The sequence below is a fragment of the Perissodus microlepis genome, chromosome 22 (assembly GCF_051167445.1).
Source record: "Perissodus microlepis isolate ML-2025 ecotype Zambia chromosome 22, ASM5116744v1, whole genome shotgun sequence".
Lineage (NCBI taxonomy): Eukaryota > Metazoa > Chordata > Actinopteri > Cichliformes > Cichlidae > Perissodus > Perissodus microlepis.
In genome coordinates this window covers 6,549,282-6,576,249 of record NC_140481.1, presented here as the reverse complement: position 1 = coordinate 6,576,249, position 26,968 = coordinate 6,549,282, and the positions used below count along the sequence as shown (strand labels likewise).

General features: G+C 41.2%; 2 protein-coding genes across 6 annotated transcripts in view; one reads left to right on the top strand and one right to left on the bottom strand.

Moving 5' to 3' along the window:
• Positions 1-5: 5 nt before the first annotated feature.
• Positions 6-17,422, bottom strand: adck5 (aarF domain containing kinase 5). 3 transcript variants are annotated; one of them, XM_084919108.1, is made up of 15 exons: positions 14,823-14,989; positions 14,086-14,174; positions 13,845-13,994; positions 10,904-10,979; positions 9,233-9,433; positions 9,009-9,149; positions 8,735-8,848; positions 8,296-8,427; positions 6,982-7,065; positions 6,613-6,694; positions 5,893-5,971; positions 5,721-5,812; positions 1,654-1,906; positions 596-712; positions 6-524 (listed from the first exon to the last, which is right to left on the bottom strand). In XM_084919108.1, exons 1-15 carry the CDS (start codon positions 14,844-14,846, stop codon positions 422-424), a joined length of 1,737 nt encoding a protein of 578 aa, XP_084775234.1. In that variant the 5' UTR covers positions 14,847-14,989; the 3' UTR covers positions 6-421. The 3 variants fall into 3 exon arrangements, with proteins under 3 accessions (XP_084775234.1, XP_084775236.1, XP_084775235.1); XM_084919110.1 differs by lacking the exons at positions 14,086-14,174; positions 14,823-14,989 and adding an exon at positions 17,330-17,422; XM_084919109.1 differs by lacking the exon at positions 14,086-14,174.
• The window catches only part of ctdp1 (CTD (carboxy-terminal domain, RNA polymerase II, polypeptide A) phosphatase, subunit 1), an 88,108-nt gene continuing 78,529 nt past the window's right edge, over positions 17,390-26,968 (top strand). For all 3 annotated transcript variants that reach the window (XM_084919106.1, XM_084919105.1, XM_084919107.1), the window contains exons 1-7: positions 17,390-17,688; positions 18,794-18,877; positions 21,228-21,321; positions 23,237-23,365; positions 23,791-23,941; positions 24,811-24,901; positions 25,697-25,863. In XM_084919106.1, coding sequence (XP_084775232.1) covers positions 17,390-17,688; positions 18,794-18,877; positions 21,228-21,321; positions 23,237-23,365; positions 23,791-23,941; positions 24,811-24,901; positions 25,697-25,863 — 1,015 coding nt within the window. The remainder of the gene's footprint in view (positions 17,689-18,793; positions 18,878-21,227; positions 21,322-23,236; positions 23,366-23,790; positions 23,942-24,810; positions 24,902-25,696; positions 25,864-26,968) is intronic.

Below are 26,968 nucleotides of genomic sequence, written 5' to 3'. Positions count from 1 at the left end.
TGGTGTGATTTCTTCGTGTTTTATTACCATGTTCTCATAATTTAAACAGTCAGGTGGTACTGGACAAAATACTGTCTGACAGAATAACTGAGAAAATGTCTGCTTCATTAAAAAACCTGCAGGTTAAAAACCTCATTGGATTTGGTTTCCCAAAATTACTCTTAAAATAAATAAGATTTAATTACTTAAAAGTCACATTGGTGGTGTTGCTCCTCTCGCCCTGGAACGGATGCTTACAGTCCTGTTGTGGAGCACATTCTCCCCCAGCAGACCCTGAAGGTGGTTTGGTGGGAACGTTGCTCACGGTCGAGCAGCAACGTAAACCACCAGCACTCGGAGCTGCTTGAGCAGCAAAAGGCTCACTGATGAGCTGCGTTCACTTGTGCTTGGAATGAATCCTTTGTAGTGAGACGCTTGCGCGCTATTTCAGGTACTCGTACAAGTCGGAGTCCAGCGATAGGAGGCCCAAGTACTGGAGCAGCGCCAGGACCGCACGTGTCAGGCTCATCACTGCCATCTCTGATCTGTAAAAGTAATCTAATCAGCCTCAGTGGCTCCAATCACAGAACATATAATTTCTTTAATTATTGCACACCTCAGAGCAACTTCAAACTTGACGCTCTCCCATGCAGTCCTCCCCCAGCGGAAGAGCCAAAGCTGGGGGAGGACGCCGACCTTCTCAGCCTGAATCTTCCCCCAGCCTCGCACGGCGCTGTTGATGAGAAAAAGAGACATGCACAAGATCTGCAAACTTTTACGACATTCTGCTGGAGATGTGGAGGCTTCACAAAAGATTATCACTCACAGCACTTCTTGAGGCAGATATTTTAAAGTATTGTTTTAATCAACTTTAATGGTCACCGAGACACAAAATTATATTTAAAAATAAACATGTAATCCAGCCCTAACATCAGCGTCAGGTTTAAAATTCTGCATTTTTGCTCAAACAACTTTGCGCTCTGGGGAAATTTCTATTATAACTTTCATGCTGGAAAATGAGCTGACTGTGGAAGTGTGAACTTCAACAGTTTGCGATGGAGTTCAGTGCGGTGCATTGATCGGTTTTTATTTCTTCACAAAACTTTGTCCAATAGAGGTCATGTGCCTTTAAGTTATTAATGCAAGGTCCTGAACTAGAAATCCATAGTGCTTTCTGACCAACCGTGTGGGGACATTTTTCTTTGATAAGCACAGAATAAAGTTCAAAGCGTCTCAAAAAAACCAAATAAGGACAAACGTATTGATCCTGAGGCCTGGTTTTCTTTGAGTGTGTGTGGGGCTCACTTTGGGTTCTGCTTACTCAGGGTTCACACTAACTGCCCAGCAGACATTTACTCATTACGCTCTTTATTGTTTGAATACTTCCAGGCATCAGGTCTTTTAAACAGACTGTAGATAACAGATGGACAGAGTCATAAGCCATCACCTACTGGTGTCTGTGCATTAGGGTTTTTGGCTGATGATTTTTGGAGTCAGAAGTGACTGTATATTAGCTGATCCTTGCAGCTGTATCCACACAAGGGCAACACGCAGCATACCCACTAATTTAAAGCTAAGTACCGACTGACATTCCCAAAAGAAATATTGCTTTACACAATGCTAATCTCATCCTTAATGGCCCTGACCCCTGAGATGTTGTGTTAGGGTGTTTACCTCTTGGCCATGACAAAGTAGCGGTCCACCGGCGCCCCCAGTCTGATGTTGATGCTCCGCACCGTGTTGATGTTCCTGAACACCAGCAGCATGGGCCGAGGCATCGACTTCAGCACCTGCATGATGCTCTCGAAGCGGTGGACGGCCATCTCACGCATGTAGGCCGTCTCCTCCTTGCTCAGGATGTTGGACAGACCCAACTTGTGCATGTTGATTGGTTGCTGCAGCAGCATCTCGCAGAAGAGGAAGTACTCTGCAGAGGACGACGAGCCCTCGTGTTTGATTTTAATCCCCACATTTGTTCATAACAAAGTTAACAGCCGCATGTTCTCCTTAAATTGCTGGCTGTCTGAGTGGTGTCCCAGAAACGATGTGGGCTTCATAGATAATTGGCAAACCTTCTGGAGGAAACCTGGTCTTGTTAGGAGAGACGGCATCCATCCCACTTTGGATGGAGCAGCTCTCATTTCTAGAAATATGGACAAATTTATTAAACCCCCCCAAATATGACTATCCAGAGTTGGGACCAGGAAGCAGAGTTGCAGTCTTACACGCCTCTCTGCAGCTTCTCTCCTCCTGCTACCCCCCCAAAAACCCATCTCCATAGAGACTGTGTCAGCTTCCAAAAAGACAAAAAACAAACTAAAAACCAGCAACAAACAACTTAAACATAAACAATTACAAAGAAAGAACAGTACAGTATCCACATCTGAACCAAAGAGTAAAACAGTGAAATGTGGATTATTAAATATTAGGTCTCTCTCCTCCAAGTCTCTGTTAGTACATGACTTAATAATTGACCAACAAATTGATTTACTCTGCCTTACAGAAACCTGGTTGCAGCAGGATGATTATGTTAGTTTAAATGAATCAACACCCCCGAGTCATTCTAACTACCAGAAACCTCGAAGCACAGGCCGAGGGGGCGGTGTGGCAGCAATTTTTCACATCAGCCTATTAATTAATGAAAGACCAAGACAGACTTTTAATTCATTTGAAAGCCTGATGCTTAACATTGTCCACCCCAGCTGTGAAACTCAGAAACCAGTCTTACTTGTTATCATCTATCGTCCACCTGGGCCTTACACAGAGTTTCTGTCTGATTTCTCAGACTTTATATCTAATTTAGTTCTGAGCTCAAATAAAATAATTATTGTGGGTGATTTTAACATCCATGTAGATGCTAAAAATGACAGCCTCAACATGGCATTTAGTCTGTTATTAGACTCAATTGGCTTCTCTCAAAATGTAAAAGAACCCACCCACCACTTTAATCACACTCTAGATCTTGTTTTAACATATGGCATAGAAACTGAACATTTAACAGTGTTTCCTGAAAACCCTCTCCTGTCTGATCATTTCCTGATAACATTTACATTTACAATAATTGATTACACAGCGGTGGAGAGTAGATTTTATCAAAGTAGATGTCTTTCTGAAAGCGCTGTAACTAAGTTTAAGAATATAATCCATCCACTGTTATCATCTTCAATGCCCTGTACCAACACAGAGCAGAGCAGCTATCTGAACGCTACCCCAACAGAGGTCGATTATCTTGTTAATAATTTCACCTCCTCACTACGTACGACTCTGGATACTGTAGCTCCAGTGAAAACTAAGGTCTCTAATCAGAAGTACCTGACTCCGTGGTATAATTCTCAAACACGTACCCTAAAGCAGATGACTCGTAATCTGGAGAGGAAATGGCGTGTCACAAATTTAGAGGATCATCATTTAGCCTGGAGAAATAGTTTGCTGCTTTATAAGAAAGCCCTCCGCAAAGCCAGAACATCTTACTATTCATCACTGATTGAAGAAAATAAGAACAACCCCAGGTTTCTCTTCAGCACTGTAGCCAGGCTGACAAACAGTCAGAGCTCTGTTGAGCCAACCATCCCTTTAACATTAACTAGTAATGACTTCATGAACTTCTTCACAAATAAAATTTTTATCATTAGAGAAAAAATTACCAGTAATCATCCCACAGATGTAATATTATCTACAGCTACTCTTAGTACCATTGATGTTAAGTTAGACTCTTTTTCTCCAATTGATCTTTCTGAGTTAACTTCAATAATTACTTCCTCCAAACCATCAACGTGTCTTTTAGACCCCATTCCTACAAAACTGCTCAAAAAAGTCCTGCCATTAATTAATTCTTCGATCTTAAATATGATCAACCTATCTCTAATAATCGGCTATGTACCACAGGCCTTCAAGCTGGCTGTAGTTAAACCTTTACTCAAAAAGCCATCTCTAGACCCAGCAGTCTTAGCTAATTATAGGCCAATCTCCAACCTTCCTTTCATATCAAAAATCCTTGAAAGAGTAGTTGTCAAACAGCTAACAGATCATCTGCAGAGGAATGGTTTATTTGAAGAGTTTCAGTCAGGTTTCAGAGCTCATCACAGCACAGAAACAGCTTTAGTGAAGGTTACAAATGATCTTCTTAAGGCCTCTGACAGTGGACTCATCTCTGTGCTTGTCCTGCTAGACCTCAGTGCAGCGTTCGATACTGTCGACCATAATATCCTATTAGAGCGATTAGAACATGCTGTAGGTATTACAGGTACTGCACTGCAGTGGTTTGTATCATATCTATCTAATAGACTCCAATTTGTGCATGTAAATGGAGAGTCCTCTTCACACACTGAGGTTAATTATGGAGTTCCACAGGGTTCAGTGCTAGGACCAATTCTGTTTACATTATACATGCTTCCCTTAGGCAGCATCATTAGAAGACATAGCATACATTTTCACTGCTATGCAGATGACACCCAGCTCTATCTGTCCATGAAGCCAGATAACACACACCAATTAGTTAAACTGCAGGAATGTCTTAAAGACATAAAGACCTGGATGGCCGCTAACTTTCTGCTTCTTAATTCAGATAAAACTGAGGTTATTGTACTCGGCCCTGAAAATCTTAGAAATATGGTATCTAACCAGATTCTTACTCTGGATGGCATTACCTTGGCCTCCAGTAACGCTGTGAGGAACCTTGGAGTCATTTTTGACCAGGACATGTCCTTCAACGCACATATTAAACAAATATGTAAGACTGCTTTCTTCCATTTGCGCAACATCTCTAAAATTAGAAATATCCTGTCTCAGAGTGACGCTGAAAAACTAGTTCATGCATTTATTACTTCCAGGCTGGACTACTGTAATTCATTATTATCAGGATGTCCAAAAAACTCACTGAAAAGCCTTCAGCTAATCCAAAATGCTGCAGCAAGAGTACTGACAGGGACTAGAAGGAGAGAGCAAATTTCTCCTGTTTTGGCTTCCCTTCATTGGCTTCCTGTTAAGTCCAGAATTGAATTCAAAATCCTGCTCCTCACATACAAGGTCTTAAATAATCAGGCCCCATCTTATCTTAATGACCTTATAGCACCACATCACCCTATTAGAGCACTTCGCTCTCGCTCTGCAGGCCTACTTGTTGTTCCTAGAGTATTTAAAAGTAGAATGGGAGGGAGAGCCTTCAGTTTTCAGGCCCCTCTTCTGTGGAACCAGCTTCCAGTTTGGATTCGGGAGACAGAAACTATCTCTACTTTTAAGATTAGGCTTAAAACTTTCCTTTTTGCTAAAGCATATAGTTAGGGCTGGACCAGGTGACCCTGAATCCTCCCTTAGTTATGCTGCAATAGACGTAGGCTGCCGGGGGATTCCCATGATGCATTGAGTTTTTCCTTTCCAGTCACCTTTCTCACTCACTATGTATTAATAGACCTCTCTGCATTGAATCATATCTGTTATTAACCTCTGTCTCTCTTCCACAGCATGTCTTTTATCCTGTCTTCCTTCTCTCACCCCAACTGGTCGCAGCAGATGGCCGCCCCTCCCTGAGCCTGGTTCTGCCGGAGGTTTCTTCCTGTCAAAAGGGAGTTTTTCCTTCCCACTGTCGCCAAAGTGCTTGCTCATAATGGGTCATATGATTGTTGGGTTTTTCTCTGTATCTATGAAGCGCCTTGAGGCGACTTTTGTTGTGATTTGGCGCTATATAAATAAAATTGAATTGAATTGAATTGAATTAACATGGCGTTTAAGTCAAGCGTCCTGACCTTTGACCCCGAGGGCGCTGGACTGCTGCTTCATTTCTGCCTCGTCCCTGAGGACTATGGACCTCCAAAGTTTACAGAGGGCCTCTCGATCTCTAAGTTCAAAGGTCAGAGTTAAAGCAGATAGCTGAACAAAAACCTGAGAGTATCTCATGCCGACTCATCAGTTTCTTACTGCTGGCTGAGGTATTCGTACAAGCCGTGGTCCAACAGCACCAGCTCCGCCTTGTTGTCAGGACCTCGCCTCACGAGAACTGCAACACATGATCCAAATTTGAGTGACTTCTTCTCTTTAGAACCTCTGTTACTAACTCATGTCATGTCATATGATATGTATATGTTTTTTTTTAGCATGAGTAAACAACTTGAACTTGTTTATGAACGTTAATGTAAAAAAATAAAGTAAAAACAAAAAATCTCAGAATTTTAAAGAATTAAACTTCCCACATAGCCACTGATTTAACAACCCTGCTATAAACAAGTTTCTTAATAAACACTCAAGTGTGTGACTTTTCTCATTTGGATTTTTCTAAGGCTTACAGGTGTCTGGCTTCTTTGTCAGCTGTGTTGATGCCTTTCGTAGATTTTAATGGAATTAACTGACAAACAACATGTCCTGTTATGTGGAACAGAGCATCCAGGAAGTTTGTGCTTCAGTTTTAATGAGTGAAATCACAGGACTTTATTGAATCACTTCTATAAGGTAAAGATTGTCCTTACAAGGTAGCCAGTGTTGGGTTTAAAATGCACCCTCATTCCAAATTATGAGCCTTTTTGGGTCATTATAAAGAACAACAACAACATGGCGGAAACCAAAACACTAATGCTGAGGTTTAAAAATGCAGAGTAACAACACCAGTGGCTCCATGCTCTACAGTCCATGTGATGTACCTACCATTCCCGGGGTGAGGGTCTGCATGGATGAAACCCGTGTAGAATATCTGCTCAGCAAATGTTCTGATCAGTTTATCTGCAGTCTGAAAAATAAAGCTACATTTATTTTATATAGCACCAAATCACAAAAACTGTTGCCTCAAAGTGGTTCATGTTGCACAGACCCAACAATAACAAGCACTTGGTGACAGTGAGAAGGAAAAATGTATTTTAACAGGAAGAAACCTCCAGCACAATCAGGCTCAGGGAGGGGCAGCCACCTGCCACAACTGGTTGAGGGTGAGACAAGAGAAACAAAAGACACTGAAACAGAGAGTGAGAAGAGGTGAGTGACTCGAGGATTTAGAGTATCGTCAGCTGCGCAGCTTACATCTTTCAGACTCAGTCCTTGACGTTTTATTTCTTCCACGCTGTTGATTTTACAGCCGTCGCAAAACTCTGCTGTCAGCACTCTCTGAGTATTGGAGAGAAAAAATAAAGAGGATGCTGATGGAAGTCGAGCAGTATTATTGTGCACTTACTCTGTACTAGTGCTGGGCGATATGACGATATATATCGTGTGGACGATAGAAAAGTGTCTATCATGCCATTTGTCTTCTATTGTTTCTATCATAATTTTATAAATTATTACATAAAATATAACATTAAATAGCCTGTGGCAAATATATTAGTGTTGTCTTCTCACTATACATACTCTTAACTTTATGCAAGAGAAAATAAAGTATTAAAAAAAAAAAAAGATATTTTTCGCAAAGAAACTCCGTCTTGTGGTTTTGCGACATGGTGCTGCTTTACGTGCACCTGGATTTGCGACATGCTTTACGGTAACTCAAAACGATGGACGTGCGACATGTTGCAGTTTCATGCCCGGACATGCAACAGGCAGAGACAGCTACACAGGCAGCCCAGGAAGAAGCACTTTGACCAAAAAGAGGGGGTACATCTGTGATTTGGTTACATTTTGGGTTCAACAGCACCAACACGGAGCAGAAGACGCCCATTTGCAAGCTATGCTATAAAACTATTCCTGCACCCGATGGCAACACAACAAATCTCTTCTATCACCTACAGACGGTCCACGAAAAGGAATACTCAAGAATCTAGAAAATTCAAGCTAAACCAAGTTGTGGAACGATGGGAGCAAGTTGGGAAAAGAAAAACTATAGCCAGCCGAAGATACAGCAGTCTTTCACACAAGGCCCTTATGAGAAAACGTACCAGCGCCATAAACAAATCACAGGAGCCATCTCGCGTTACATTTGTAAAGGCATGGCCCCTGTTTATGTAGTTGAGAAGGACAGCTTTCGTGACCTCGTCAAAGTCCTTGATCCGAGGTACGTTATGTCCGGTCGTAAGCACTTCAATAAAGTCGAGTTGCCTCGCTTATGACGCATGCCGGCCCAAAGTAGAGAAGGATGTTTGCAGTGTTGTGCATTATGCCTTGACGACTGGCCTATGGACGAGCAGAGATACGCAGCCCTACATGAGCGTAACCATCCATTTCATTAACAAAGACTGCACCCTCTGCGCTCGCTGTTTACAGACTGCGTACTTTCCAGATGACCACAGGTCAGGTGGTACATTGTGATATATATCGTTATCGTCATATAAAATAATTCCTATCATGATAAATATTTTTTCCATATCGCCCAGCACTACTCTGTACCACTGACAACAACTTCACCTTGCTGGTTTGCTCCCAGAAGACTTTAGGTACAACCACAAATTTAAAGTGTTTCAGCTCCTCTGCGCACCTCTCAGAGTTCCTGGCCTCATTCTCAAAGTCCAGCTCCTGAGCCAGTGTTCCCTTCAAGTCCTACACAAATTACAATAAAACTCTGTAACTTCTGAAGTTTTCTAAACAGAAAACTGTGGTGAACTCCAGGCCTCAAGGGCCAGTGTTCTGCAGGTTTTAGATATCATCCTGACTCAAATGAGTTCATTAACAGGCCTCTGGAGAACTTCAAGAGATGTTGAGGAGGTAATTTAGCCATTTAAATCAGCTGTGTTGGATCAAGGGCACATCTAAAACCTGCAGGACACGGGCCCTTGAGGCCTGGAGTTGGACACCCTGGGTTTAGAACATCGAGTGAATCGGTCAAGTCATACAGACACTTTCTGACCTTAAGGACCCATCGGAACCCAAAACTGGGGTGCATGAACTTAATAATATCCAGCAGGATCTCCAATGTTCGGATATCTCCATCAAAGCGATCCCTGAGGTCAATGAACTGCACCTGTGTGAAACACGACGAGAAACTATTAAAAGTCAGGACCAAACTTTCCCATAACCAAAAATAAAACCTCAGATATAACTGAATCATTGTTTCATGAGGCTAATGCTTCACTGCTGTAGTGAGGTCATTTAAAATGTTAACAGTGATTTCAGCAGCTCACCTTCACAGCGACCGGAGTCCCATCAAACAGCAGGGCTTTATGAACCTGAGCTAAGCTGGCAGCAGCAATGGGCTCATAGTCGAATGCTTTAAAAAGCTTATCAGGGGTCTTGTTGAAGTCTTCTTCAAAGAGAGCGTCCACCTGTTAGAGACAGACACATCCTGACCAGTGTCACTCTGTCCTCTTTCACGAGTCCTGTGCTTTGCTTGTGCTGCACTCCTCACCTCTTTGTACCTCCTGTTTAGAGCTTTGTCTTCTAGTACTTGCAGGGTGTGGATGTACTCAGGGGGTAGCAGGTGATTGAAGGCACACAGGCCTTGGCCAAGCTTAATGTACAGGCCTCCATTCTTTATAGCTCCTTCCACAATGGACTCTGCTGCCCTCTGGTGGCAAGCTGACATCTGAGTCACGTAGGATGGATTGCTCTAACAGGAAGATACACGTAAGACAGAAAGCATTAATGCCATCAGTGCTAAAAATGAATGCTAACTAGTTCCTTCTAGTTCACATGAAGCTTGGACCCCACATGTAATAAAGTGACTGAAGGGAGAAAATAATGTACATGTACTCTGCTCTAAAAATGAAAGGGGCACATTTTAATGAGAGAATAGCATCAATTCAGTGAAGCTTCTGGGATGTTGATGTGGCCAGTCAAGCAGCAGAAGGTGGTGTTAATGAAATTAAAAACAGGTGCATTAGAGGGGCAACAATGAGACAGCCCCCAAAACAGGAATGGCTTTTTATAAGTGGCCACTGACATTTTTCCCTCCTCATCTTTTCTGTTTTTTGACTACTTTTGCATTTAGCTAGTGTCAGTGTCACTGCTGGGGCGATACCTGGACCCTACAGAGGCTGCAAAGGTAGTTCAAAACGTCCAGCATGGCACATCAATAAGTCCCATTGCCAGAAGGTTTGTTTGCAAACCTGTCAAGAGGACAGAGGAGATTCTAGGAGAAAGGCAGTTACTCTAGGAGAGCTGGAGAGGACCATAGAAGGCCCAGAGTTACAAAATGACCTCCAACAGGACAGAAACAATTAGAAACAGACTTTATTTAATTACATTTTTATTATAACGCACCAAATAACAGTAACAGCAACCTCAAGGTGCTTTATACTGTCAGGTAAAGACCCTAAAACAATACAGAAAAAACACCCCCCTTTTGATTAAGCACTTGGGGACACTGGGAAGGAAAAACCCAAAAACAAACAGGAGGACAGGACAAAACACACACTATGGAAATGCAGAGTGGGGTATAAACACAGTGAAGAAGAAATGCTGAGTGCACCATGACAAGCCCGCAGTAGTCTGAAACTATTGCAGCATAACTAAGGGAGGATTCAGGGTCACCTGATCCAGGTTTAACTATAAGCTTTATCAAAAGTTTTAAACCTGATCTTGAAAGTAGGGAGGGTGTCTGTCTCCAGAATCTAGACTAGGAGCTGGTTTCACAGAAGAGGGGCCTGGAAGCTGAAGTCATTGCCATGGGAACCCTGTATGGGTTCATAAGGGTGGCCTGAGGGGTCGACATCCTCTAGTGGGCCCTTCGCTCACTCCCTGGCACCACGGAGACTGACATATGCCACAGAATACCAGAATTGGCAGCTCCACCACTAATTCCTTGCACTTTTCACAGAGAGAGCAGGTTCACCCTGAGCACATGTGACAGACATAAAAGGATCTGAAGAACGTTTTGCTGTCTGTACCACTGTTCAGTGGGTCAGTGATATCTGGGGAAGCATATCCATGCAGCGGGACACAGACCTCTGCAGGCTTGGCAACGACACACTGACCCTGGCATTAGGTGTCATGAAGAAATCCTTGGACTCACTGTCAGAGCTTCAGCCAAAGCTTAGAGTGGGTCAATCCATATGACCCACTCTAAAAACAAACTTACCTCATCTATTCCACGAAGCAGCACGTTGGTGGTCCACCAGTAGTCAGCGGAAATGAAGAGTCCCACAGAGAGAGATCTGAGGACACACACATATCTGATGATTACTGGAACTGAAAGGTCTGACTTACAAATAAACAGAGTTGCTAGCATGTGATGACGATTCCTAACACGATCAGCGGTAAGAGGATCGTTTTTCTATAATAAAGATTAGTGAGAAAAAAAGTGAGGATGGCAAAATGTTCTTAAAAATGTAGTCTGTCTGAACTGATCCGAGAAAGGCAATTGTTACACTTCCAGCAAGTTAGAATAAAGCAAAAGTGTACTTTAAATACAGTGACACAGCACTAGTGTAATAAAAATCATGTGCTCTTCATTTACCACTAGGCTCCACACACAAAGGCTGCTGCAATACAGCAGAGTCATTCTCTGCCCTCATGTTTATCCTTTCATACATATTATCTTGTTAGTTTCATTTAAGAAGCACCAATGGTTCTGCGATGTAACGGTTTAAGCATTTGCATGAGATTTCTGGTTCCATGCTGGAAGTACATACTGATCCGTTAAGGGTTGTGTGAGGAAGGGGATCTGGAAATCAAATTAAATAATCTAGCATCAGCTCAAAGATATCTGCAGCTGCAAAAATAAAGGCCAAGGCACTTTATTTTTGCAGACTTCACCTTATAAAATAGAGAGAAAACATCTACGATTGGATTTCCTATTAGCAGCATTTGGTAAAAGTGCGTTCTGCATTTCTACTCGGTTGAAAACTCAAAGATGCAAATTCTTATGTCACTTTTATGTAAGCATGCACTTGCACGGATGCACTGGGGTTCAATATCTTGCTCAAGGACATCTCAGCACATGGACTGGAAAAATCAGGGATCAATGCATCGATCTTCTGATTGGTAAGAATGGGTCAATTAAGCCCAGTGCTAATGGCTTCTAGGCACAGACAGCGCTGCGCGGAAGTGTTGCTAAGAAACTCGGGAAGGGGAGCAGCGATTTATTGAAACGTGCAAACATACATGTAAATACAGCAAAGAAGGAAAAAACAGAGTTTGTTTAATTGTAACAAGCTTGAACATCAACATTTAACACAGCCAGCTTTATTCTTCCACACAGCCTGAACTCTCGTACGTCAGGCTTTCTTGCAGTTTCTTCAAGTAGTCTTTGGGACTAGTTCTGCAGGTTTCTTGAAGGACAGTCAAAGCTCTTCTTTGAATGTTGGCTTCTGTTCTGTATCAGGATGTTCCCACATTGCTTTAATGCTTTAAGAAAGCTGAGGTCTAGGCTCTGGGGGGGCCGATCCATGACTGATGGAATAAACACACAACAGAACACTGTCCAGGTATTTTACGGCACTGGCACTGTGTTTGGGATCATTGTGCTGAAAAATGAGGCCATAAACAATTTGACTCTTCCCATATGTTATTGCACAGTGGTTTCCAAAATCAGATGGCACTTTTCTACATTTACAATCCATAACTTTTAAAAAGATCCCCAACCCCACTAGCTGAAATGCAGCCCCAAAACATGACAGAGCTTCCACTGTGTTTTACAGTCATACTGTTGTAGTCTGTCTCCCAAGATCCTCCATACAGTCCAGTGAAGACTAGCATTTTCAGTTGAGTTCTTGTGTAATTTGGCCATCCTTCCACTGAGACCACTTCTGAGGCTTCAGAGAACAGATGCACCAACTGAAGGGCCCGATGTAGCTCACAGATGCTGTCTCGGGTCTTCTTTAAGGACATGACCTTCTCACAGCATTCAGTTTCCTCAAATCTTTAAGGACACAATACACGGCAACGGGCTGCCAGTAACACAAAGTTGTCTGTTATGTGTAGACAACACTAGTTCGTCCCTTGAGTTAGGTAGCTCTCTTTCTCTTGACAATGCCTTATTTAAGGATGAAACACATTCTGGGGTCAACTTGAAAAAAGGCAGATGTGAAATGTAAAAGTGAGGTCAAAAGTCAATATTTAAATGCAAAGTGATAGTTAGAATCGTCATATACCCATATCACTTACTAAATGTTGCCAATACAAACAAAAGCAACTGAAGTTTAAGCAAAGTTTAAAGGATAACAGATTTTTATAATCTTTATACCTCATTTGACCTTTAAGAAGAGGTCAGATGTCCAAAGTTAAGAGGTACTTAGAATGCCAATAAATCATTTCCTATATGCCGATATGTTTGTCAATACAAACAACGGCAGTAAGAAACACCGTTTCAAACAGCTCTATGGGGCCTTTGAGCTTCACATCAATATAACGACTTTGATACTTTCAGTCTTTATAAAGTAGATTTTATACATCTTGATAAAACACACCACACAAGCAAGAATAATAGTTTCTCAGGCTTTTTGTCAGGTTTTGACCAATGAAGCTGACCTTGAATAGCTTAGTGGATGCAAAGCTAACATGACCCCACTCTACACCCCCAAAGTTTCATCAGAGTTCAGTCTTAACTTTTTGGGCTGTTATGTTTACAGACAGAATGAATGACACGCACAGTAAAAACGTAACCTCTTGGTGGAATAATAAATGAGGCAAAACAGAAGCCATTTTGGCTTAATGACTACATTGACTTTGGCCACACATCTGCTCCTGCCCGTCTCCACCCTGCTCTCAGTCTTGTGGTGTAACCCAAAAACTAAAAGTAATGAGACGGAATTTACAACCTTATAAGAGGGATAAAATTATTGATTTCCATAAAAGGCAATGTTGTCAGGACATTTTTGTTTCTTTTGCTTTTATCCATTCATGAAAAAAATGACCTACTTTAGCTAATGTTCCTGACAATACTTAGAGAACACTATTAGATATACAAGTCTAATATGCAAGTTTAATAGATAAGAAGTCACCATTTAGAGACCATTTCACAGCCTCAGACTGAACACGTGTTAGAATCTCATGATGCTGATAATGACATTCATACAAACCTGCAGAAGCGGCCAAACCCTTCAATCACAATCCTCATCTGTCTCCTCTGTCTGGGCTCCGATATGGCATACTTGATGCTCACCGCCACGGGAACGCCAACAGAGAGGCCAACGAGCGTCTTCCATAACAAGCCTCTGCGCTTAGCATCCCTGCAAGATTTAAAACACACACATACAGTCTCATTGCATGCAGACTTGAGCATAGCCTGAAGCTCATCTACGGTCCTCAGCTGTCTGCTACCTGAGTGAACTGAAAGATCGCCTTGCTGGGAGAGATGAAGGAAGCGGAGCTCTTCGGAGGAGAGCCAGTTGATGCAGACATAACGTCAACTGAAGAAAAACAAAGCAGTGTATGAGTGAACTACAGCGCCACTTCCATCTGACACATCTGAACTCTGTGTTTGCACAGGTTAAGTGAACATTAACCAACCCCCCGAGTTAGGTAAAGGGGTTTAGGACACGAAGTAAAGTGTGGGCCCAGAGGACAGACACTGTGTTCTGAGGAACAACAAGAAAACGTGCGCGCGAGGGACGGGAAGCGAGAACGTCTGGCTCAAGGCGAACATGAGCAGCTACACTGACACTTTGTTGTTCTTGGCAGTTTGCTTTTGAGGGACAAAATGTTTCCAGTGCTGATAAATCAATTCACACATGGCAGCGGGGTCAGGGACCTGAGCAGCCCAAACCCCCATCCTCCCAAGTGTTCCAGCGCGCACGATCCACTCATGCAGTCTCATTCTCCTACTCACATCATGGCTGGAAAAAGAGTGTTGAATGTGTTCTTACGTCATGTCAAAACCAGCTTTAAAACACTCTAGGTAGCAGTATGGTTTTGAAACACGGCCTTGGCATTTAGTTTAAACTTCAGATAATATATACAGACGCTAACACACCGGGAACAATTGCAGCTGGCTAGCAATTAACTTGCTAATTGGAGAGAATTGGGTTAATAATGTGTAATAAATACGATTTATTTACCACTTTACAGTTCTCCGCTATCATGTTTCCGAGTTATTAAAACAGACCCGCTCCAAGAGACGTATTAATATTCCGTGTCAGCAGCCACCAGTAAACGCTTTACCTTTCCCCTTCATAAACTGCTAACAGCACACTGGTTTCCTTTATGTTTAACCAAAGGGTAACGCAATGCGAGATGGTACCCTCCCACATACTGTAGTTTCCGTTTATTTTTTTGACAGCTCGTTCGGCCGTGCAAATAAAAACTACAAGTGAAAAGATTTCTTACTTATTTATTATTGAGATAACTGAAAATAGTCACATAGTCACAAAAAATCTAAATCATTAGATCCGTCTTAAAACCACACCCACACCTCCTGCCTGAAGACACACAAAGGTCCCCCTACCTCACAGAAATTTTGGTTCCTACCAACACTGGACATGTGTGTATTTGAATTATGATTGGCTCCCACCACCTGGGCTACCTTTGCACTATCGTTGTCTCTTTTGCACTGATACAGTGCCAATGATATGGGACACGAGTCATGGTGGATGTAATATGTGGATCATTGGGAAAGTTCCTGTGTAATGCAGATACTTCCCTCCACTGTGTGTGTTTCTAAAATTAAGGAATGTGCAAAGGAAAACTTAATTTAACATCACACGTTGTGTTAATAACTAGAACCTGTCTTTAGCAAATAGGTCTATTTACTGATGGAAATAGATTGTAGAACTTTAACCACACTAGTGCTAAGTCCATCCAACGACCTACTGCATCCAGCCACTGACAATGACCTAGGTTAGGTAACAGAAGCCCTGTGGTGTGCAATATACATAATTTTATTTAAAATATAATTTCAGGAATTTCATGAGTTCCTTTAAATTACTAATTTTGCCTCAATGAAAAAAAAAAGATTCTATTTCATTAACCCCCACAACAACTTTTATACATTTAATAAGAAAAAAATGTCTATTTCATAATTTGTAGAACATAGTATAAAATCCAAACGTTAACGGAAGCTACTTGTGTAAGCTATGTTTTATTGCTGGTATTTCAAGACTATTTCTATGGCTTTTATTGTGAAATATAAGAAGAAAGGCGTTTTCACACCTGCGTGAAAAAGAAATCGGGTAGTGAAACATCTCGGTTAGTTGTAAGGAACACTCTGGAAGGAGGTGCTTAAGTTCTTCGTCATTGAGTAGCTAGAACAGTGCGAGGTACGTCCTTGTCCTGTAAGGTCATCATCTATCTCCCCTGCTGACTTCCTTCAGTCCCATCTTCAGCCTGGAAAGTTAAATATTAACATACCTCGAGGGCCGGTATAACCTATACAATCAAACCTAAGGCTTTCTTAAACTATAACAACCTCCTTCACTTACACCTTAAAACATTACTGTATTTGTAAATATCGTGCTCTTATTGCAAAAAACCCCATGAGACACTTGTGTAGTGTTACTTATATGTTACATCACGTTGCGTCAGGTAACACCATGTCTGTGCGGGTTCAGCGGCTTTAAAGAAAAAGGGAAAACATAAATAATGATCTTTCACGGTTGCACGGATTTTAACACAATATGTAAGCGCTATATAGGTGATATCTATAATAAGGAGCACTTAGAATAACCATATTGGTGACTTTACGGCAACATTGTGAAAAGCGTCACAAAGAGGCACGAGTCGTTTTATTTTGAAACCTAAGTAGAAACTGCGTTCAGAGATAATCTAGGGAAGTAGTTTCATTTCCTATTAATCCCACTGTACACAAACTGACTGTAGATTAGCCAGCGGCACTGCAGAGGGCGCCGGCGAGCTCGTCCTCGATGATCACAAGTGAAAAGGACCTAAACGGGTAAAACCTGCTTCTAGACAAAAACCCACAAATTACTATTGTCATTATTTTCTGCATACCTATAATTTTTACTACCTAAAATATAACAACAGTTACATCATTTCCTTTATCTTAAAAAAAGAGAATCGGATTTTCCTAAAACCAAACCTGCAAGTTGATTGGTCAATTTAGGATTCACTAGCTTTATGCCCAAAATCAAAATGGCAGATGCCGTAAAGTGTCTTATTATTGCGCTGTCACATAAAACGCATTTTAACTACAATCGAACCCCGTAAAATATTTTGCCTCACATTCACCTATAAAACACACGATAAAGTCCCCAGCATAAAATCCTCGACGGAATTTACATTTGGGGGCTTCACGTCCACAGGGATGTATTCATTCTGGACTACCTCGCGAGCGCCCTCTAAGAAAACAGAGATCCAAAGAGTGGGCGTTCTCGGAGACGATAGAAGTTCTCTGGTGTTTTTCGCGAGTGGCTTGCTGTATACCGGATACTGTAGCGACCCGTGTCGCTGCAGTGTTGCGCTTTCCTGTTTACGGGCGGGAAGAGCGAACGTAGCTGGGACTGTGGAGCTGCTGTGTTTAAATCTGCAGCACATTTGTTTTAATTCTCCTCGATGTTGACGGTTCGCACGTTTTAATGATACACGGGGGTTTGCGAAGTCGAGTGGATACCTTTTAAGTTGTCAGCTTTTCAAAAGTAAGGAGATTTTGTTTTTGGAGAGTGCGGGGCAGATGGAGGATCCTCCTGCAGATTTTGGTGGTGGTGGCGGCGATGGTGCAGCTGCAGAGGGCCCCGTGGTGCAGGTGGCGGATATCTGCTGGCCAGCCGGGGCTCTCCCTGTCCGGCTTATAGAGTGGAAAGTCAAAGCCGGCTCTCTTGTTAACGTGGACTCCGTGCTAGCACTGTGTGCACCCATACCTCAGGAGAAGGGGACTGATGGTGCCAGGCTGCCAGAGAAGAAGGTGAAATCGGACCGTGCTGGAATAGTGAAGGAGCTATGCAGTCAACTTGGAGAAGTCATATCTCCCGGGTGAGTCACCCTGCTTGCTATAGCTCGTTAATGTTAGCTGACCTGTTCCCTGTTTGTGTCAGCTCCGTTTTGTTGCAGCTGTCTTCACGCTCATTGTACCTAAGCTAGCTAACGAGCTAACGCTGATAACCTGACGTTAGCTTGTTTGCTAGCCACGCTCAAAGCAACACAGTGAAGCGTTTGCTCTGACCAGAGTCAAGTACCGCAAAATAAACAAGCTGGCGTTTCGTCGGGGGGCTTTCAAAATAAAAGCATCGTGTTTTATAAATGTTGTTTTAGCGAGCTTTTTCAGGAGTTGTGATTGTAGTGGAAGAGAAAGTTAGAAAACAATTGTATTTGCTAAATCAGAATTTTAGTTAATTTTATTAACGTACAGTAATGATTGAATTCCCAAAGCTCCGCACTTTTGTTTTGAAGGCACGACCACGTGGTAGATGCTCTCGTGCTGTGCTGTTTGCCTTGACGCAGCCACTATCGCGTGCACAAAATTGTATACAAGCAGTGCAGATTGACAGGTAGAAGAGTGACCCTGGAGGCAGCCGTTATCCTCGTGAGCTTGAACCAGCCGTTTATATATATATACTTTAACGCGTATTAATTCACAGTAACGGGAGAATTAATACGTGTTAATAGCAGTTAATTACCAAAAGAGGAGATTTTGAAGTTCGTTTTAAATGGTTTGACCGGTCTTTTTGTGCTTTATTATGTATTAGCATCACTTTTTATGCGAATTATATATCAGATTTAAAAGAAATGTTCTGTTTTTGAAAACTTTACATTTAAATTCGACACCTTTTGATATTAATACACATTCAAAGCTGATATAGTTGTTATTTGCTGTTAGGAAAGGGTCGTGCTGCTTTCAGGTACTCTTTGTAAACTCTTGCTCCCCGCTTAATCTACTGCTAGCTATTTATAGTACTTTTACAGCGTCTTATTATTACAGCTAAATAAAATGAAACACTTAACTAATACCTTTCTTTATATGTTTCTTTATATACTTGCATGCTACAGTTAATGAGAATCTGTGCACAGTCTCAGGCTTCAGTTTGCAAGCAAGTAAACTGGGTCTTTAATTATTTTCCTGTTTTTTCCTTTTTTCCAGGGGCACCATAGTCAGAGTAGAAGAATGCAGCCATCCCATTGTCATGAAGGGCTTATGTGCCGAATGTGGTCAAGATCTAACTCAGTAAATACATGCTTTGTCTCTTTCTTTTTTTGTTTGTTTGTCTTTAACTTAAATCTTTGTGTTTTTCTGATCTGCTCATGCATTTCCCCCCCAAGAACTACAACTTACCCCTTTTTATTACATAGATATATCTATAAACAATAAAACAAACTAAAATGGAATAGCAAACCACTCCATATAGGTTCATTTGGGATGGATGTCACGGTTGCGTCATTTCACATGCTGGTGGCAGAAGAAAAGGGGGAAAAAAGTGAACAAAACCTAGCAAAATGAGTAAATGAAAACTATTCTGAAAACATTGGTCAAAAAATTTAAAAAATGTTTTCTTTAGAAAAAGATAGCTGTGACATTTACCCAACGCTGTTTTCAAAGACAAAAACCAAGCAAAATGCCATTATTGGTAGGCTTTAAATGTACAAACATGATTAAATGTAAACCAAAATAATATGATGATAATATCTTTGATATTGCATTTACTCAATTGTATGAATGAACTTAAACTTAGCTAAGCATTTGAACTATGTGATATCATTGTTTTTAAAATGTGATTACAGAGGATGTTTTAGTAGGGAGGCATTTGTAGATCCAGAGAGTCCAGACTTTGTTTTTCCACTTGTTCAACACCATCTATGTATGGAAGCTCCATAGAACCTATGTCTTATAAAGCCTTATTTTCTGTCCTTGTGCTTTGGGTAAAGGCAGTATGTCTTTCTTTTGTTTTCTCTGTCTTCTCTATCTGTTTTCTTGGAGCCTGTCCAGCCTGTCATAGGAGTGATAGATGCCAGTCTATCACTATCACTAATCCAGAGAGACAGACAATCATTCACACTTAGATTTACCTCTGTGGCCAATTTAGAATCACCAGATTAACCTAATATACAAGTGTTTGATCTGTGGGGCAAAGCTCATCTACAACACTTACCTCAAGATATTTAAAAAGCACATGATTGTTGTTTATATACATAATCTGCTCAATTGATTTGATTTGATTTGATTTTTGAAAGTTTGCTACAGCTAGTTGGCTTAAACAACAATCTACTGGTTGACTTTCAGTTAGAGTCAAACCCTTTGCAAGATGCAAAAAGGTTCTCAGGAGCTTTTCAAACCATTTTTTTTACCCCTCAGCCATTAAAGTTAAAATGAGTATAAATCTCAAAGGTTAAATGTTATACAAATGTGATAACTCGAGGCTCGTAGGCTTTTAAAATTGATATCATAGGTGTTCCTTCTCAATTCAATTCAATTCAATTCAATTTTATTTATATAGCGCCAAATCACAACAAAAGTCGCCTCAAGGCGCTTCTCGGAGGCTGAGGGGTAACGCTGGCTGTTACCAGTAATTTTAATATATATACTTCTCTTCTGCCCCACCTCTGAAGAATTTGGTTGCAGCCAATGTCCACCCGTCACTGAGCCTGGCTCTGCCAGAAGTATCTTTCTATTAAATGTGAGTTCTTTCTTCCCACTGTCTCTAAGTGCTAGCTCATATAATCTTCTCATTATTGGAGTTCTCTCTCTAATAATGTAGAGACATTTATGTTTTTGATACAAAAAGGCTAAGGTTACATACGCGGCATTAACCAGTTATATTTAATGTCTAAGTTACTTGTGGTCTCTCAACTCAAGCAGCCTGTTTGCTGGGAAACAGTCCTGTATAAATGGTAAAAAGTTCATGCTGACAGTGCCATGCAGGCACCGGTTGTAGTCGTGGTTCAGTTAGAGAATACTTTGGAACCTCATAACTTTGAAGCTCATACTTTTACTGAAATTAAACACTGACTGAATGTAGTGCTTGCGATATAACCTGATTCATTTATTGCCATCAGATGGTGCCAGAGATCATATACAGAGTGCAGAGCTGCAGCTCTGGTCCCAAATCAAGCACTCGCACTCTGCAGTTTTTCTTTGTATCACTTTGGTAAAGCAAGAGCATTTGAAGCTATTAATAAAACTCCAAAACACACCAAATGATTTTTACATAGACCCACAGAGCCTGTGTTTTACTATAATTGCTGCTGCTGCTGCTGTTGTTGTTGTGAAGTAAAAGTCTGGCTCTTTTTCTGAAGGTATCAATGTTGAAGACAGAGTTTACATGATGTGGGACAGAATTGCCTCAGCAGGTGTCACTTTTGGATGTCATGTTAACATATTCCTGAAGTAGCTTGAAATGCTCACCATCACTTTGTAAGTGAGGTGTATTCTGTGCTCACTGCAAACATAACTGCTGTCAAGTGGAGCAGTTTCAAATCTGCATGTTTTTCAAAGCTCTCTTTTTATTCCCGGCGCAATATGTTCAAGGACCTGAGAGATGCAAAAAATGTGTGACGCCCACTCTGTTTTTCCTTCTCAGGCTCCAGAGCACAAATGGGAACCAGCAAACTCCCATCTCCACAGCAACAGTCTCCATGGTGCACAGTGTCCCTGAGCTGATGGTGAGCTCTGAGGTGAGTCATATGATGAAGCTACGTGGAGGATTGGACTGGCAGGCCAGATAAACCTTACGCGCGCGTGTGTGTGTTTTTGTTTTGTTTTTTTTATTGCAAAAGTCGAGTAGTCCTAATTCCGGTAAACATGACTTGCATCTTTATGATTGATTAATCAGTTAAATGTAGGTGACCACGCATTTGCAAGTTCTTGATTGGTCTTACCAAGAGCCCTATTCCGCTAGTACTTACTCGGCTTGACTCAACGCAACTCTGTTTCAGTCGTTTTCCATCACAATCGAGTAAGATCTAATGCAGGTGCAGTCGTTATAGCAACGGCAGAAAGTCCTGTGATGTCATTTGTATGCGACACAAACACAACAACAATGATGCCAAGGTATATCTGCTGCTATGTGGTGTGTGTGTGTGTGTGGGGGGGGGGGGGGGGGGGTCACAGTGTTGTGTTCTTCTGTAGCCATTTCCCTTGTTGGTGGGTGTCACTCGCTTGCATACAGTCTGTTGATGTCACATTTTCAATTTGCCTCAGATCACTTGGAATCACACCCGAGTACTGGTACCATTAGGTAGTACTACCACCTAATGAAAAACCATAAAAAGAGCCAAGCTGAACCGAGTAGGTGCTACTGAAAAAGGCCTGTAATAGCTGCTTTGACATTGAGCCAATTCATTTCGACCTAAATCAGAGTAAATGTGCAGTAAACATGAAATAAAGTAATGTGATAAAGTTTTTACAGACCTCTGTGCTGTCCTGTGAAACTCTTAAGTGCACCCTGCGATTCAGTAGGCTATCAAACCAGTCCTAACACTAATAACTTGAAGTAATTGCTAATAATATAGAACACAGTTGTTATGGAAGAACTGACGCTTTACGATGTTGCTTCAGTTCATTGAGGTTTGCAGGAAAGGTGCAACTCCTGCAGCATCTTGATTCTTTTCTTTTTCAGCTATTCTGTTGTAGATTTGCTGCTTGGGATCTTTGTCCTGCTATTTAACAACGTTTCTGCCAAGCTTTAGCTTTTTGATAGATGACCTTATATTTGACTCTACAGTACTTTGGCATAGAGAATACTTAATAGTCGACTTGGGGACTACAAGGAGCCCGGGACTGTGGTTGCAAAACAAGCTCAAACCTTCACACCTCCACCACTGTGCTCGACAGCTGGAATGAGGTGTTGATTTGGTTTTCACCAGACGTGGCTTTGTGCAATTTGGCCTTTGTTCACACATTTCCAGTGGCTTGTTCATATGCAACTTTGCAAATGTGTTATTTGTAGAGAGAGACGAAGTTTTCTTCTGGCAGCAAAATGCTACACTTCTCCAGTCTTCTTATACTGTAACAAACTTTAGCATGCTATCTGAGGCTTGTAGAGTAATTTGTTTGTTTACATTCTCTCTCTGAGGATGTGCAGTCTGACTTTGGGCTGAATTTGGTGGAACATCCACTCCTGGGAAGATTTGCCTTTAATGTTTTGTCTTGGGAATAATCCTTGTGGCTTCAGAACCAGGAACCTCAGATTGTTTGGAAATGGTCTTCTCACAGCAACAATTGCTTCTCTAAAATAAGCCTGACATCTTTCCTTCTTTGATGTTGTTAACGCTCATGTTGTTCATTCTCACACTTAACAATGGGATCTGTGGCCATCTTTTATATACAGGCCATAGCTTTAAAAGCAGTGAGAATTTCATTTAAAATGAGAGCATAAACAAATGACCTGGACGCAGCTACTGTTCGTTAAGTTTCTATCAAGCACTTAACTAACAATTTCACACAAATTTAAACAAAAAATTCTTAACCATAAACCTTGAAAATATCTCTCTCTAATATCTCTTGCACCTGTGCTGTACAAAAACACAACCTAGAGTGTGCAAACGTTTTTCTAATTTTCCACTCATTACCTTCAATCGCTCCCAACAGCAAGCAGAACAGCTGGGCAGAGAGGACCAGCAGAGACTCCACCGAAACAAAAAGCTGGTCCTAATGGTAGACCTGGACCAAACGCTGATTCACACCACTGAACAGCACTGCCAACGGATGTCCAACAAGGTATTGGTCTCCCCTCACACAACTATCACTGTCAGCAGGGTTTTTATTCTACCACGTCTTTTGATTTCTAGCAAAGTGCTATTTTGAAATACTCGTACAATGTAGCTTTTGTTGAACAGCCTCCGCTGTAGCAACAAGACACTGCGATAAGATATCGATAAATGCTAAAATGATCTCTAAAAGTAAAGCAAATAAAAGAATCATAAATCAGTCTGTAATGTAGCTACACACACAAAACACACACTAAGCTGCTGAGCCTGCCCATGTATTTCACAAGTCCTTGTTTTCCCATAAAAACAAGATCAAGGGTTTTCAGTTTGTCAGCAATGATAATGTCTTTATTGACAATCTTTAATAGTGCATCCTGATACCCAACCCTGCAGCTTCTTTCTGACGTTTTCTTAATCTCTTGTCGTGTCCTTCAGGGCATTTTCCACTTCCAGCTTGGCCGAGGAGAGCCTATGCTTCACACACGACTTCGCCCACACTGCAAGGAGTTCTTGGAGAAAATCGCCAAGCTCTATGAGCTGCATGTCTTCACATTTGGGAGCCGCCTTTATGCACACACCATTGCTGGTAAGGAGCGTATTGTTTTACATGTTGCAGCACCTTTCCACTTTAAAGTTCGGATATGTATTAAATCACCTTACACTTTCACTTTTTGCATTTTGACACTTTGGGAAACTTTTCACCTTGTACTACCTGTTTGTGTCCATAAGAGGGGAGTGTCTGCTCATACTTTGTGTTCTTGCTGATGTTTTGTTGGATCACTTATCTATCTGCAAGCTGCAGTTGTACATAAACTTTAAAACACTTACTAAACCCATGTAATGTCTCAGATGTTAGCAGGTTTCTTGCCAAGTTTGCAGATATTTACTTTGCACAACGCTTGGCTGCTCAAAGTAATCCTGATGTTGCTTTCTTTCTAAATGAAAATATTTTACAGCTTTCTGATTCAGTAACGTTATATTGATATGTTAGTGTGTCTAAGCAGCATGTTTTTAGTATTCTGGATGCAAACTTTCATCAGGCAATAAATGGTAGGGGCAGTCTCACTCTAGTACTGTTCTGCCTCCATATGATGAATGTTTAATGCATTTTGAATTGGATTTTACTGCTGACCCTGATGCAGTGATTCGACATGTTTGAGATCAGCGCTCCTGCCATTGACAGCTTTTGCTGTGGTTTAGCAGCCTGTACAGTGGCTGTCCTGTTTAGTCACAGTACATTACTGTCCACGTTTCTTGATAGACATTTTATTTCAGTAAAAATCCCTGGGAAACTTGGATTGATTGCATTCAGGAAGACCAAAGAGAAGGTCAAGAAAAGCTTGTCAGTTTAAGAAAAATATCCACTGTTGTTTTGAAGAAGTGGTTACAGTTGCATAGATTTAAAAAAAAAAAAAAAAAATTTAAATCTGCATTTTTTTTTGCTTTTCTTTTTAGGCTTCCTGGATCCTGAAAAGAAGCTTTTCTCTCATCGAATCCTTTCTAGAGATGAATGCATCGATCCATTCTCAAAGACTGGGAATCTTAGGTGAGAATTTCCTACCTAAGACTAGATCGGTCGCTCACAGCTTAGTCTAGTGATCAGTCCTTGTCTTCTGTCTGGACTCTACTATACAGGGTTTTGTTTTAAAAACAAAGAGAAAGATTCGGGCTATGTTTCTTTTGGTTTTCTTTGGTGGTTATGTAAGGATTTGATTCTAGTATTTACACTCGGTTTCCAGTTATGTAACAAGTTGTTATGCTTTGCCTTCTCCTCTGATTGGCTGTGTTCCGAGTGCGTGGAGGAGAGACTTTACACAGGGGGGCGGAGCATACAGTGAGACACAAGGTGAAACAGAGAGCAGAGGAGCAAAATAAGCGTGACAACAAAATGAGTAGAGAATCCACTGAGTAAAAAAACATGAATAAAACATTTCTTTTTGTTCCGTTTTTCTTTTTTCCTTTGTTTGTTTTTGTTTTAAGCAAATAATAACAAAAAACCCAGGAGCTGGTTAATCCAAATCATTTTCTTAGCACCATTATCCATTTGTTTAATGTCTTTATTGTCATTGTTTGTTCATGTTTGTGCAGCACAAATGGTAGAGCTCTATTGTTCTTTCTCAGTGTCACTTATGAGTGGTTGCCAGCGATGCCTCTTCTTGGAAACCCAAAAGTGGAACTTTGATATAAGAAATTGATGTTCCCCTTATTTCCCTGTAACCACAAATAACACTACTAGATTTTTAATTGGCTGTCTGTGTTGAGCATCTGCCATGACGCTCAGCAGTTTTACTGTTGTTTTGAGCACTGTCTTTCTTTCTTTCTTTCTTTCTTTCCTGGATAGAAACCTTTTTCCTTGTGGAGATTCGATGGTCTGTATCATCGATGACCGAGAGGATGTGTGGAAATTCGCGCCTAACCTCATCACTGTGAAGAAATACATTTACTTCCAGGGCACGGGAGACATCAATGCTCCTCCGGGATCACGGGAAGCTCAAATGGCCAGGAAAGGTATGGTTCACCCACTCATCTTTGATAAGGTGATGTGTCCATTAAAAACAATCTGGACCAACAATTCTTTTATGCAGGTAAACACCCTGTAATAAGAATATTTTCTTCTTCCTGCTCCTTTTCACACATGGTTGTAGTGCTTTTTGATAGAAAGTGTGGTTGGTTTGTTTGAATTGTTGTACCAAGTGTGAAATAAATAAATAAAATAAAAATAAATGATGCTTAGAGAAGTTTAATTGGAAAACACACTATTTCATGGTTCTCTGCCTTTAATCAGAAATTTATGCCTGCAGTGGTGATGGGAATCTTTGTGGGAAGTGTCTGGCCTATAGTTGAGGGTCACTTCCAACAATCAACTATTTTATTTATTTATTTATTTAATGACGCAGTCAGATAAACGAGAGCCGAATTAATTGTCCAGTTTCAGACATTACATAGATTGTTCACTAAATGCTTTCGTTTCTGTCTGTATCAGATATTAATGTTCCTCAAAAGACTGTAAAAATGTAGCAAATTGTACATTTGTTTAAAAACGAAGAAACTTCACAACCACAGACAGTGTACAAGATGGGCGAGGCTCCCGTGACCTCAACCACTAATATGTCAAGTTCAATTCAATTCAATTTTATTTATATAGCGCCAAATCACAACAAAAGTCGCCTCAAGGCGCTTCATAGATACAGAGAAAAACCCAACAATCATATGACCCCCTATGAGCAAGCACTTTGGCAACAGTGGGAAGGAAAAACTCCCTTTTAACAGGAAGAAACCTCCGGCAGAACCAGGCTCAGGGAGGGGCGGCCATCTGCTGCGACCGGTTGGGGTGAGAGAAGGAAGACAGGATAAAAGACATGCTGTGGAAGAGAGACAGAGGTTAATAACAGATATGATTCAATGCAGAGAGGTCTATCTACACATAGTGAGTGAGAAAGGTGACTGGAAAGGAAAAACTCAATGCATCATGGGAATCCCCGGCAGCCTACGTCTATTGCAGCATAACTAAGGGGGGATTCAGGGTCATCTGGTCCAGCCCTAACTATATGCTTTACCAAAAAGGAAAGTTTTAAGCCTAATCTTGAAAGTAGAGATAGTGTCTGTGTCCCGA